This window comes from Branchiostoma lanceolatum, chromosome 14 (assembly GCF_035083965.1).
Source record: "Branchiostoma lanceolatum isolate klBraLanc5 chromosome 14, klBraLanc5.hap2, whole genome shotgun sequence".
NCBI classification, from domain to species: Eukaryota; Metazoa; Chordata; class Leptocardii; order Amphioxiformes; family Branchiostomatidae; genus Branchiostoma; species Branchiostoma lanceolatum.
The window spans coordinates 564182-576119 of NC_089735.1; the positions used below are offsets into that span (position 1 = coordinate 564182).

The 11938-nt window shown below is 43.0% G+C and overlaps 1 protein-coding gene across 1 annotated transcript; it reads right to left on the reverse strand.

Moving 5' to 3' along the window:
• Window positions 1-1450: 1450 nt before the first annotated feature.
• Window positions 1451-11863, reverse strand: LOC136449094 (cysteine-rich protein 1-like). The gene is made up of 5 exons (XM_066448906.1): window positions 11696-11863; window positions 7088-7182; window positions 5258-5315; window positions 4664-4774; window positions 1451-4264 (listed from the first exon to the last, which is right to left on the reverse strand). Exons 1-4 carry the CDS (start codon window positions 11736-11738, stop codon window positions 4695-4697), a joined length of 276 nt encoding a protein of 91 aa, XP_066305003.1. The 5' UTR covers window positions 11739-11863; the 3' UTR covers window positions 1451-4264; window positions 4664-4694.
• Window positions 11864-11938: the final 75 nt, after the last annotated feature.

Sequence of the window (11938 nt, forward strand, 5' to 3'; positions counted from 1 at the left end):
CGGTTGATTAAAAAATGGCGGAGTTGAATCCATTTGAAGATTTGGCAGGAGAAGAAGAAGAACATGAACAAAAACAATATGTTGAGCCATACTAGGTATGGCTAAACATAAAAAATGGAATTGGGGAAAGGTTTGCTCTGCCAGCTGTAGTTTGGGCGAAGTAGGAAGTTAGTTGTCAGGTCATATAGCTGATTAAAAACGTTGATTGGATGGATGTCTAGTACCAGTAGTTTATATACTCTCCAATTTTATGTCTTTTATTCCCCATCATATATGGGGGTTGGACGTGCTTGCACATGGATGGGGGAGCCCCAGAACACATTATCAAGTGCAAGTCTTTTTTGTAGCAAGAGTTTTCATGGCTGGATGCCCTTCCTAACGCCAACCCAAACCCTACTGCTGGGCTTAGGAAACGTGTTAAGTGCCTTTCCCAAGGGCACAACGTCTGGGTGCATGTCCCGCCATGTCTGGGTGCTCCACTTGGGGATTGAACCTGGGTCTTATTGGTTCATAGCTAGATAATCTGCCACTATGCCACATACTGGTACCCATTATGTCTATCCTCTAATTCACTGCCCTGAAGGCAAGGCAATCAGCCACACTGAGAACTACAACATTCCAAGTCCCTTAGGGTGGCAAGTATTTAAATTTAAAAAAACCCTCAAGGTTCTGGGTTTGCAACCCTAGCAGGCAACAGTGTTGTGCCCTTGGAAAAGGAACTTTACACCTAATATATTCACTCTGGTAGTTCAGTGTTCTCATTATCTTTGCCAAGAAGATTTTGTTTTGGGTAGCGTTTGTGTGTGTGTATATATGTATGTACTGTAGAAAAGCAGTATAACTGGAGAACGTCTGGATGGATTGTCTTGGTATGTGGGTAGGTCTTGATGAGACTGGAAATGATTAGATTTTGGGTCCCCAAGCGGCTTGTTGGTCCTGCTGCTGCAGTGGTCTGGACACTCTGCAGCCGCCATCAGTAAGAACTAGTTCCTAGCTTCGGCTAGGGACATCCTCTCCGATGGTACCGGTATGTGAAGCCAGAGGCCCCATGTTTGAGGAGAGCCAAACCTTGAGCACGCTTGAGAACCCACTCACTAATAAGAATTAGCTTCCATAGCAGGCTCTGAACCGGCCTTTATGGAGGCTTAAACTATAATACACCTTTTGCAGCCAGCCCGTAACCATCAGCCACCCCCGTAACCATTTCTACCGGCAAAATGGTTACGGGCTGACTGCAAAAGGTGTATTATTTAGCCCCCAAAAAGGCCGGTTCAGAGCCTGCTATGGAGGCCTATAAGAATAGGGGTCCATCCCAGTGTGGGTGGATCAAACCTAGTACATGTATAAGTCCGGTCTCACAGTCTGTACTTACTCAGGTACTGTACAAAACCGGCGTGTTACGCCCAAAGGCAGTTTCCTGGTCATGTGGAACAATATAACAAACAAAACATGACTCAGGCCACATTTAATGCATGCTGCCAATAAACAGGTACAAAAGTTTGAAAAAATAGATTTTGAAGAAAAGGGTACATATCCAGTAATGCTTATTATAAGTCATAGTACCATACCAACATACTTAATCAGGTTAAGATATTCAATACTACATTACTACTTGTACTCCTTATAATGTAACTGAGTGAGAAGAAACCTACAATGTTTAAAATACACTTTGATAAGATACTTGGCATATGGTATAGATTGCTAAAACCACATTTCAACTGGAAACAAACTTTGGAATGAGTATATTTGTCTAACAAAATCTTTTCTTGAAGGTGTTCAAGATCATGGAATGCAGTTTTATATCAAGTAATCCACAAAAGCACATGCCTAGACAATACCGCAAAAACGGAAACCAACAGTGTCAAACATAGAATTGTTATCAATATCGATATTTTTTTCCTTTGCATGTTATTCCATTTTTTTGCCAATACTATCATGCAATACCAACAGTGTGGCTATATTGTGCAGCACAATCTTATAATCTGCAGCTTTTAAAACCTGTGGTCTGGGTCTCATACTGGTGTTCTTAGACGTAAATGCTGGGACAAGGTCTCACACCAGAGTTAACACCAAATCAGAACCGTTTGGGAAAACAAGATCATTCTTTTTCTTACTTTCTGTGCAAGTATGTTACGTGGGAAGTCCACAAACGTTAAAATAGATTAGAAAGTGTATATTCTAACCTTGATTTCATATCGCTCCTCTGCAACATCATTATCATAACTACTTTTACACGATTTGTTACAATGCAATTTCCTGGGCACTTTGTGGACTAAATATTTCTTTGCTATCTTATTCTGAGGGCACTTAGTACAGCACTTGATGAAAATAGTATATAATCCAAACATAAAAAGGCATTTATACAAATACACAAGCCTGTAGTCTACTCTGGAGGCTACAAAAGCAGATGTAGTGTACTCGCAGTCATGGTTAGCTTCATTGATACAGTAGGGCGGTATACATGTAGATGTACATTTCATGGCAATATTTTCCTTGTTGCACTGTATTCTAACTCATTTGGTATATGCAACACTTAACTATGTAATACTCTTAGGAATATTTCTGTTTATCTACTTTTGACACAGTCTAAGTTTGGCAGAATTACATGATTGTTCTACATGTATGTTTCTTTTTTACATTTTTGACACTTCAGAATATATGGCAGAATTACACAAGCGCTACATGATTGTATGCCTTCTCTCATTTTGACACAATTGTGCTACATGACACAAATCCTTTTTTTCTATTTTTGACACATTACACCTTTTGGCGGGGACTTAAAAACCTCAGAGTGCGACAATTCACAGTAAATATATTTTCTTAGTTTTACAGGCATTTTCTCGCCCGTTAAAACCTAGGATAGAGCAGGTTTGGAATGTTGTAAGAATGGTCTGGGAAGTTTGAAACCCTGAGGAAAACTATACCAACATAGAAAAACTTAGAAAAGAAACTTGGAAAGAAACGTTGAACTTCCTTTTTTTCTTTTGATCATAAAACCTTCATGCTCTCTTTGAAAAAAAATTTTCATAAAGAAAAAAACTACAACAGGGTTTATCCAACCCTTGAGTCTCACTAAACTAAATAGGAATGATAATAAAAAGAACAAACTAAACTAACGGCAAAGAGAATGAGAAATAAAATGTTCTCGTACTCAAAGAATTGACTCTCCAGAATCCCTCGGTCTTCTTAAACTTTTTGACCCAAAGGCCGTGGACGCAGGTTTGACAACAGCACTGGGTTAAAATCTGTTGGAAGTCGACCCAGCGCTGACTTTAAGCCTACACAAAAAGTATGTGTTCACAGCGCTTGGGTTACATAGCCGACAAACAGTGAGTAACTTGGTCGAAAATTCTGCGAACAGTGTATTTCTCATTATGAAATTTACCAACTCAGATGAACGTTCATGCTAGATACTAACAATAAATAGTTTCAAAATATATAAAATCTTTACCGGTCAACCGATCCGGCTCAGAACTGCCACACAGTCGAGCTGGTACTAAAAGCATTGCATAATAGTAATACACATGTACATGGTACAAGATTAGTAAGCAGTTCCATGAATAATCGACAATCTCCTTTTTCTCTTTCTTAACTACAACGTACTGTTACCAACAAGGGTTTTCTCTTCAATGGCCCATAACATTAGCTTTAGCGTGTTACTCTGCATTTGAAGGAAATTCCTACATGGAATAAATTTCTCTCGCATGATTCAATATAATGTTTAACTTTTCTTTATCAGTTTTTCTGTTTCATCAAGAAAGTTGGAATGGTTTAGAATTTTTAGAATGCAGCAAAAAACATCTGCAAAATGTTGCGCTGCACTGAAAACTTTCTTTCTAACCGTTACGGAAAACTTCTCCAGTTTAAACAGGCACCTAACAAAAACACGGAGGACACCAGGTCACAGAAAACTCTCAAGGCTACTGTAAAAACAAAAACTAATAGTTTCTGGAAACAAAACATCACGTTTCCCTTCTGTTTGGAAAATCATCATCAATCATAAAACTTTCTGTCACTGTCTTGTCCTTTTTTTGTTGCTTTCCCTTTTTCTTTAAATCATAAAACACTACATGGTACCTTTATAAGTTTGGAAGCAAAGAATCTGACTGGTCTTCCTTGAATAGGTAGGTAAGCGTGTTAAAGACAAAGATCCTGGAGTATCTTAAACTAAGGAGTTGCAGTTGGGCAAACAATTTGCAGCGTCTTCTGGCTTCTTCTCTTTCCTTGCCAGACGAGTTGATTCTCCTCTTTGTCTGCTTTTCTCCTAGTGGCAACAGATAAAACAGAAATGTACAGAAGTCTAAAATTAAACTTAAAACTTTATTTGGAATGCAACAATAAACGTGGAACAAAGGCACGTGTCATGTACTGTATATCTTGAAATGTTTGCAGTTTTTTTGACATTTCTACAGTGAGCACAGCACTGTGAATATTCATTTTCAATGCATTACAATTGTAATACAAAGATGTTTCAACCACAAAATTAAAACACTGAGAAAACAACTCTCTCCTACTGCAAAAGTGAGACCCTGCCTAAATAAACAAATCTACAGTACCAAGTTCCTCCATAAGTTCTGTCCATGGGTATAAATCAAAAATGGATACATCCTTGAAGCAACTCCCAATTGGTTGGGCTTAGTTCTACCAGCCAATCGGCACTCACCTTATATCTACTGGACTAATCAGAAGTGCTGTTACTCAGGCTTGTTGTCAGCTCCAGGTCCGATCTTTCCATCCAGAAAGACGTGGCTCTCCGCACCACCATGGCCGTAACCTAGCAACAGAAGTAAATAGTTTTGCACATGTTCCTTTTCTTGAAATTTTGGTAAATGCATGCTTTGATTTAGTTCTATCAATATCATAAGAATTCATACATAAAAAAGGTTTTTTCATGGACCCTTTTCAGGCCTACATTCAGTTCCTGGAAACAGTGTAAAATACTACAAATCACATCATTTAGTGAGTGTATATGCATATTTACACATGAAGTCAGAACTTAAGATACTGAAACAATGTGGCAGGCATGTTCCCTCCAATAACATACAAAAATGTGACATTGGAAAGAAAATTATTTGTTTTCCTGGATCATAACATAAACCTTGTTACCTGGTGACTATTGAGTAAGTACTGCCAAGAAGTGATCTCCAACTTTGCATGGAGCAAGCTTGTTAACAAATGCTTTCCAGAATAGATATCTTAATCAATGAGAATGGGAATAGGCAAAAGGAACGATAAACTATCTATGAAGTCTTCCCACCTTTGGGTCCAAACAGGGCGCTGTAACATGGCTGGTGGCAGTACGGCTTCCCCTCATGCTGCAGGGAATAAACACCAGGGTGATGAGGACCTGTTACTGCATTCAGTAGGCCCAACATGGTATGTGTAACAGAGCTTCACTCTGTCACTCACTCACTCACTCACTCACTCACTCACTCACTCACTCACTCACTCACTCACTCACTCACTCACTCACTCTCACACTCACTCACTCACTCACTCACTCACTCACTCACTCACTCTCACACACTCACTCACTCACTCTCACACTCACTCACTCACTCACTCACTCTCACACTCACTCACTCACTCACTCACTCACTCACTCTCACACTCACTCACTCACTCACTCACAGAGCTTCAACAAACTGGGAAATCTTCAGTGGTTTTATGTTGGTGGTAGCCAGACATTGTTTGAGCCTGCTTGATGCTGTCCAGGCCACAGAAACTATCCAGGGACCAGGATGGAAGGTCAGATAGCACAGGAAGGAACTGTCTTCTGTCACACCTCAGGGCTCGAAATTCATTTTTGGCAATAGGTGCACCGGTGCACCCAACCAAAAAATTAGGTGCACAGAAAAAATTTTGGGTGCACCACATAGACTAAAGTTGAATGTCAGCAAACATAATTACAAAGTTTAACGCCCTTAAGAACTTCAGTTTGTAATTTTATAGCTAACCTTGAAATTTCAAACAAGTGATACATCAAATAAAGTACAACAAAAGTTTATATTGCTATTCCTGATACTTACATTTCAAGAATATTCTGTATGCTTGGTGTACAATATTATAGTGACCTTACCCTGTGGCCTACAAAAATATCTAGGTGCACCAGTGCACCCACAGTCAAAACTTAGGTGCACAGCTCCAATTTTGGGTGCACACAGGTGCACATATGCACCCAGTATTTCGAGCCCTGCACTATAACATACATCGAGTCCCTAAGACTCAGAGTGCTGTATGATTTTTTGATACTATACTATTGATTGGACACAAGTTGCTAATACTGTACATGTATTTTTTTCATGGCTTGATATAGGGTCTGGTACCACAGTTTAATTCCCTGGATGATGTGAACCAGAGAGTTAACATAGCTCAGCCCACAGGTCCATCTGGTTCAGATTACACTGTTACAGACTGTAAGTTACAGTCCTGCTGACAGCTGCCTGTCACCACTCTCCAGGCAGCCATTACTCTTACTGTAATTACTGGCCAGGTCAACTACATTCTCTGGATAACATCTACTAACATGTTGATTTTGAACTGGCAACTGACGTACTAATGGTATACACAAAGCTGGGAATGTAGCAATAAATGCTACTCCTGTACACATCATCTTAAAATCAAACTTAATAGAAAGAAGTTTCTAAATCCCTTGGTAGTTACTCAAAGTTAGCTCATCTACAAGCCAATGGCTGCAACAACACTATCACCAAAGTGCAGCTACCAGGCAACAGAGGCTGTTACCAGGCCACAGAGGCTGTTACCAGGCAACAGAGGCCGTTACCAGGCAACAAAGGGTGTTACCAGGCAATAGAGAACTTTACCGGGCAACAGAGGCTATTTCCAGGCAACAGAGGCCGTTACTAGGCAACAGAGGCCGTTACTAGGCAACGGGGGCTGTTACCAGGCAACAGAGGCCGTGCGGCCTGACCAGCGTGGACCTGCTGGACAGTGCCGCCAGGAAACCTGGTGTGAAGACTAGCCGACTGCTGCCTACCCGTGTCAGGGCCCCCACATGAGCATAATCAAATACTAGATACATGTATTACTACTACAGTACTAAAAGTAAAAAAGAAACATTACTGACCTCTGCGTGCCCCCCAGGGTTGAGTTGCCGTTTACACTTGGTGCACTTCAGACAGAGTTTGTGCCAGCTCTTCCCCAGCGAGTACTTCCTCTCAGCTGGGGTGGTGGAAATGGTAGAACATTAGCACTATAACTATAAGACAGGATAAGACACATTAGACAGTATGTTACGTAGTAATGTAGAAACAGCCATCAGTATTTACTGTAATGTTAAAACTATAAGGGCCTCTTTACACCTACGACATTTTAGAGTCGTGCGATCATCGTCGTGGGCGACGTCGCCGGCGACGGTATTTTTTGGCCGTCTAAAGACGATCAAAACAATCGTACGATGGCAATAAACGGGAAATCCTCGAAATGTCGTGCGACCACCTCGGACCCAGTCGCACGACGTTCAGCGGGGGGGCCTGTGGCTGTGTTTTTCTCGTCTAAAGAAGAATCGTCGCCGGCGACGGAAGTGGGTGATATGCTAATAAGCCTACAGCGTGCTGTTTCCTGTCCGGGAAGGAAAGTTTCTATCGTTTTCTTTGTAAATATGCATGCATTCAGCAATGGAAACATATTTTTCTCATCCGAAACCGGTTATTCCGGCGCGACGCCCCTGCTACCAGTGGCTACTTCTCTAGTATGCCCCTATTCCTCGATCCCCGGGACATCCCCGGCGGCGGCCACGAACTCGGGTTAAATCCCGTCCGTCTCTGTACCAGCCTCAATCTCTTTCTTTGTTGAGCACCGTTCTCAACGTCTCATCTGCAGGGCAACAGTTGTTGCAAAGTCAGTAAAAGCTTCATCTTTTGACGAAAACAAGCGGTTCCCCCGCCATTTTGAATTTGAGCGCAAGAGTTCACTTTGAGTCACACGCGCACATCAATGGAATTCTGCGCCGCGGGGGTCCCATGATATTTCCTGACCGTGTGTCTAAAGAAAACCGTCGCCTACGACGATGATCGTACGACCTTATAACATTGTAGGTCTAAAGTGCGCCTAAGACACTTCAGACAGAGTTTGTGCCAGATCTTCCCCAGGGAGTACTTCCTTTCAGCTGTGGTGGTGGAAATGGTAGAACATTAGCACTATAAGTATAACTATAAGACAGGATAAGACACATTAGACAGTATGTAGTAATGTAGAAACAGCCATCAGTATTTACTGTAATGTTAAAACTATAAGACACTTCAGACAGAGTTTGTGCCAGCTGTTCCCCAGGGAGTACTTCCTCTCAGCTGGGGTGGGGGGGGGGGTAAGATGGTAGAAAATTAGCATGTGTTATATACATCATTAGATACTGGGGTGGGGGGGGGGGGAAGATGGGAGAACATTAGCATGTGTTATAATAATATATCATTAGATACTGTCACTTCAAACCAGGGCTGTCTCCAGGACCCTTCCCTCCGTCCTGGGACGGAAATCTATGACACAGTTTGTACCAGCTTTTCCTGCACTAAGCTCCAATTTTATTAAGCTCTAGCCAGACTAAATCATAGCCTGGAGTCCAGCCTTATTAGCTTTAGTCCGCTACCCAAGCTCTGCTCCTAGCCAGCTAATAAGGCTGGACTCCAGGCTAACTAAATCGTGCTCATTGAATTAGGGCTGTGTACCTAAGCAACAATTCAGGTACAGGTATGGTACAGCCTTGAGACAGATCATCATCATCATCTTCATCATCATCATATTTGTTACCCCCAGATAACCCCGCGAGGGGCAAAGTAGGGGGGGAGGAGGTCCCAGGCTAAGGCGGGCAGGCCTCCAGCCTGGCGCGGTATGACTCAACGGTGGGAGCGGCAGCCGTAACAACCGCGCCAGGCAGGGCGTTCCACTCGGGGATAGTGCGGGGGATTACCTTACAGTAACTGTTGTTACAACAAATGACACTTTTTCTGGGTCACAGACAACTGACACTTGGGCTGTCTGGGGGAAAACAACAACACCAGAGCTCTCGCCCTCTGGCTTACAACCCCCACCAGAGCCTCCACCCTCTCAATATCCTAACCTTTCTACTGGTGCTTCCAACCCCCACCAGAGCCACGACAGTCTGAATATTCCATTCTTTCTACTGGTGCATCCAACCCCCACCAGAGCCACGACAGTCTGAATATTCCATTCTTTCTACTGGTGCTTCCAACCCCCACCAGAGCCACGACAGTCTGAATATTCCATTCTTTCTACTGGTGCTTCCAACCCCCACCAGAGCCACGACAGTCTGAATATTCCATTCTTTCTACTGGTGCTTCCAACCCCCACCAGAGCCACGACAGTCTGAAAACTCCATTCTTTCTAAACTTTACTGGTGCTTCCAACCCTCACCAGAGCCATGACAATCTGAAAATTCCATTCTTTCTAAACTCTACTGGTGCTTCCAACCCCCAAAAGAGTCCTGGCCCTCTAACTTCTAAGTATTCCATTCTTTCTACATTCTGGTGCTTCCAACCCCCTTGACAGCCCAAGTAACCCTTTTTCCTGAGTGAGAACAACCTCACCCCAATAAGACCCTCCCCCTTAGAATTCCCTTCCTTGAGCTGGTGCTAAACCCCCTTGAGAGCCCTTGTCCCTCTGTCCTAGTGAGACTGGGACTGTGATTGTGCACCAGACCAGAACTAAGTAGGGACCCCAGGAACTGGGCGCAGTGTAAACCAGCCTCATTCTGTCATACAAATTAGGCTGTCAATTGATTCCTCTCCAAGCAGAGGTCGGTGGAGAAGATTGTGGCTTTTTTTATCACATGCCCTGTTTTCGGTCAGCACAACATTCCCCACCAACCTCTGCTTGAAGAGTATCAATCCATAGGCTCCTTGGCAGGCTGTAGGAGTCAAGTCAGGCTTTTTTGTACGTATTATAAGTACGTGTGGGGTGTACTGTGATGTAGTGTGCTTGTGTCACTGACAGTTCTCACTGTACTGTGTCTTGTTTGCTGACCCCCAGTAAACCGTGTACTGAACAATGACTGACACATCATAGTAAGAAAACAGCATACAAGTCTTATAACAGGGACAAAAAAGGCCAAACTTGCAAGCCTGGTAAGGAAGGTCAATTGAGATGTGCCTTACCATGTATGGGATAGTGTCACTTACTCACTACGACTTCTCCAACCACGAGAGAAAGACCACAGTTGGCGGCGAATGCAGGTGTCTCTAAGATTGTGTATTTCTTGAGACTTGTAGTGGGAGCCTCTCATGACAATATCTTTATGAAGTTTGAAGCTAGATTATGAGTTTTGACACACGTTCGTATGTAATACAAATTATCATAATGAAAACATCTGTCTTAAACTGTTAAAGTGCTTTTCAAAACCACACAGCTACCTGGAGAGTATGCTTGTCTCAGGGGCGTTTATATGCCTTGTGCCAACCGCTCCCATGTCAGTACAAACACACCACCAGCCAACACACACAGGCCTCTGGTAATCAGACCAGTTGGTTTGGACACCCTGGTTCTTTCCTGAGGTAACCCCCCCCCCCCTGAATTGTTCTCGCTCTCAGTCCAAACAAAGACAGTGCGATGATTGCGTGTCCTGTGCCAACCCTTCAGACAGCAATACACTACCAGCCGAGTACCGACTTGCATCCCTTTTGATTGTACTAAATTCTCTCACGAAAACAACACTTTTTTGACGTTATCATAAAACAGACACAGTAAACCGATGCCAGAAGGTTTGACTGCAGTGTCATGACTTGGCTTGGCGACATCAAGGAGGTTATTTAACCTCCTTGGCGACATAAAGAAAACAGGACAAAATGCTTAAAGAGACGTCAAAAAGTTTGAAAAACAAGCCGGAGCCAAACCTCTGCTTGGAGAGTACCTGTAAGTTGTGTGTAACACTAACAGGGAAAATGCATGGCAGGGAAACGTCCTGAAACCAGGCCACTCATTTCCACATTCAGCCCCTTTCGAATGATTGCTGTTTCCTTCAAATTATTTACTCTCAACTTGTAAGAAAACCCCTGAAGACCCCTGGAGCCTGTCCCAGCCTGTGACTTGTGTGTCCTGTATCAACCACCGAGACTTCAAGACAAACACGTCTCCAGCCAAGACACACACACACTTCCTCCGGCATAGTGTCCGAGATGACTTCATATCCCCTCTCTTTTCCCTCCCTATCTCTGAACTAAGCATAATTTGTTTGCAGTCTCATAATAGTCATATACTAGAAAGTATTTGGCAATAATTGAATAAAAGCAAAGGCTATCATTTCGGTTGAAATGCGTCCAGAAGAAGAGGCGTGGGGAGGAGGAATGAAAGGAGAATTTACGAGTTGAAAGAGGTGATTAGAGAGTCTGTTGTTGCGGATTTTTCCGGTCATGTTGTTTTGATCAAATCTTTGACCCGAGGAATCTTCATCAAACGTCAAGCCAAAGACGCGCCAAGATAATGTTCTAATTTTAGCCCATGTATTCGCGGTGTTCATCATTTGTACAGCACAAAGTCTCATTGTATTGGTAAACTTAATCTATGGTCCTCCAGAGAGACGTTAAACTTGATTAACGGGCCCAAACTAAGGATAATTTGATCGAGAAAACAAAACCCAAGCGTGCGGGGCCAAACGTCAAGCTCAAGAAGACACCGCCAAAATCGATAAAACCAAGCGGAAAACACGAAGTTTTCCGGCACTCACCGAAGTACACAACCTTGGTACAGCTCGGGCAGACGTCAGACATGCTGGACAGGGTGGTTCTGAGTGGAAAACGGCAAAAATCCGCGGTTTTGTGCAGGTTTTCCTCGCTTCTGTCCGCCCTGATTTTGCCGCCTCTGTGATTTGAAACGCAGAATGACGGAAGTTTGCACCCGGCACTATCAGCCTAGTCCAATAAGCAAACTTGGAGAAAAAGATGATTTCTCTATGATAAATAATCACAAT

Coding starts and splice junctions, on each gene's coding strand:
- LOC136449094 (XM_066448906.1), bottom strand. CDS start 11,738: ATGTCTGACGTCTGCCCGAGCTGTACCAAGGTTGTGTACTTCG. Junction 7,183..11,695: donor TACCAAGGTTGTGTACTTCG/GTGAGTGCCGGA, acceptor CCACCACCCCAG/CTGAGAGGAAGTACTCGCTG. Junction 5,316..7,087: donor ACCCTGGGGGGCACGCAGAG/GTCAGTAATGTT, acceptor TATTCCCTGCAG/CATGAGGGGAAGCCGTACTG.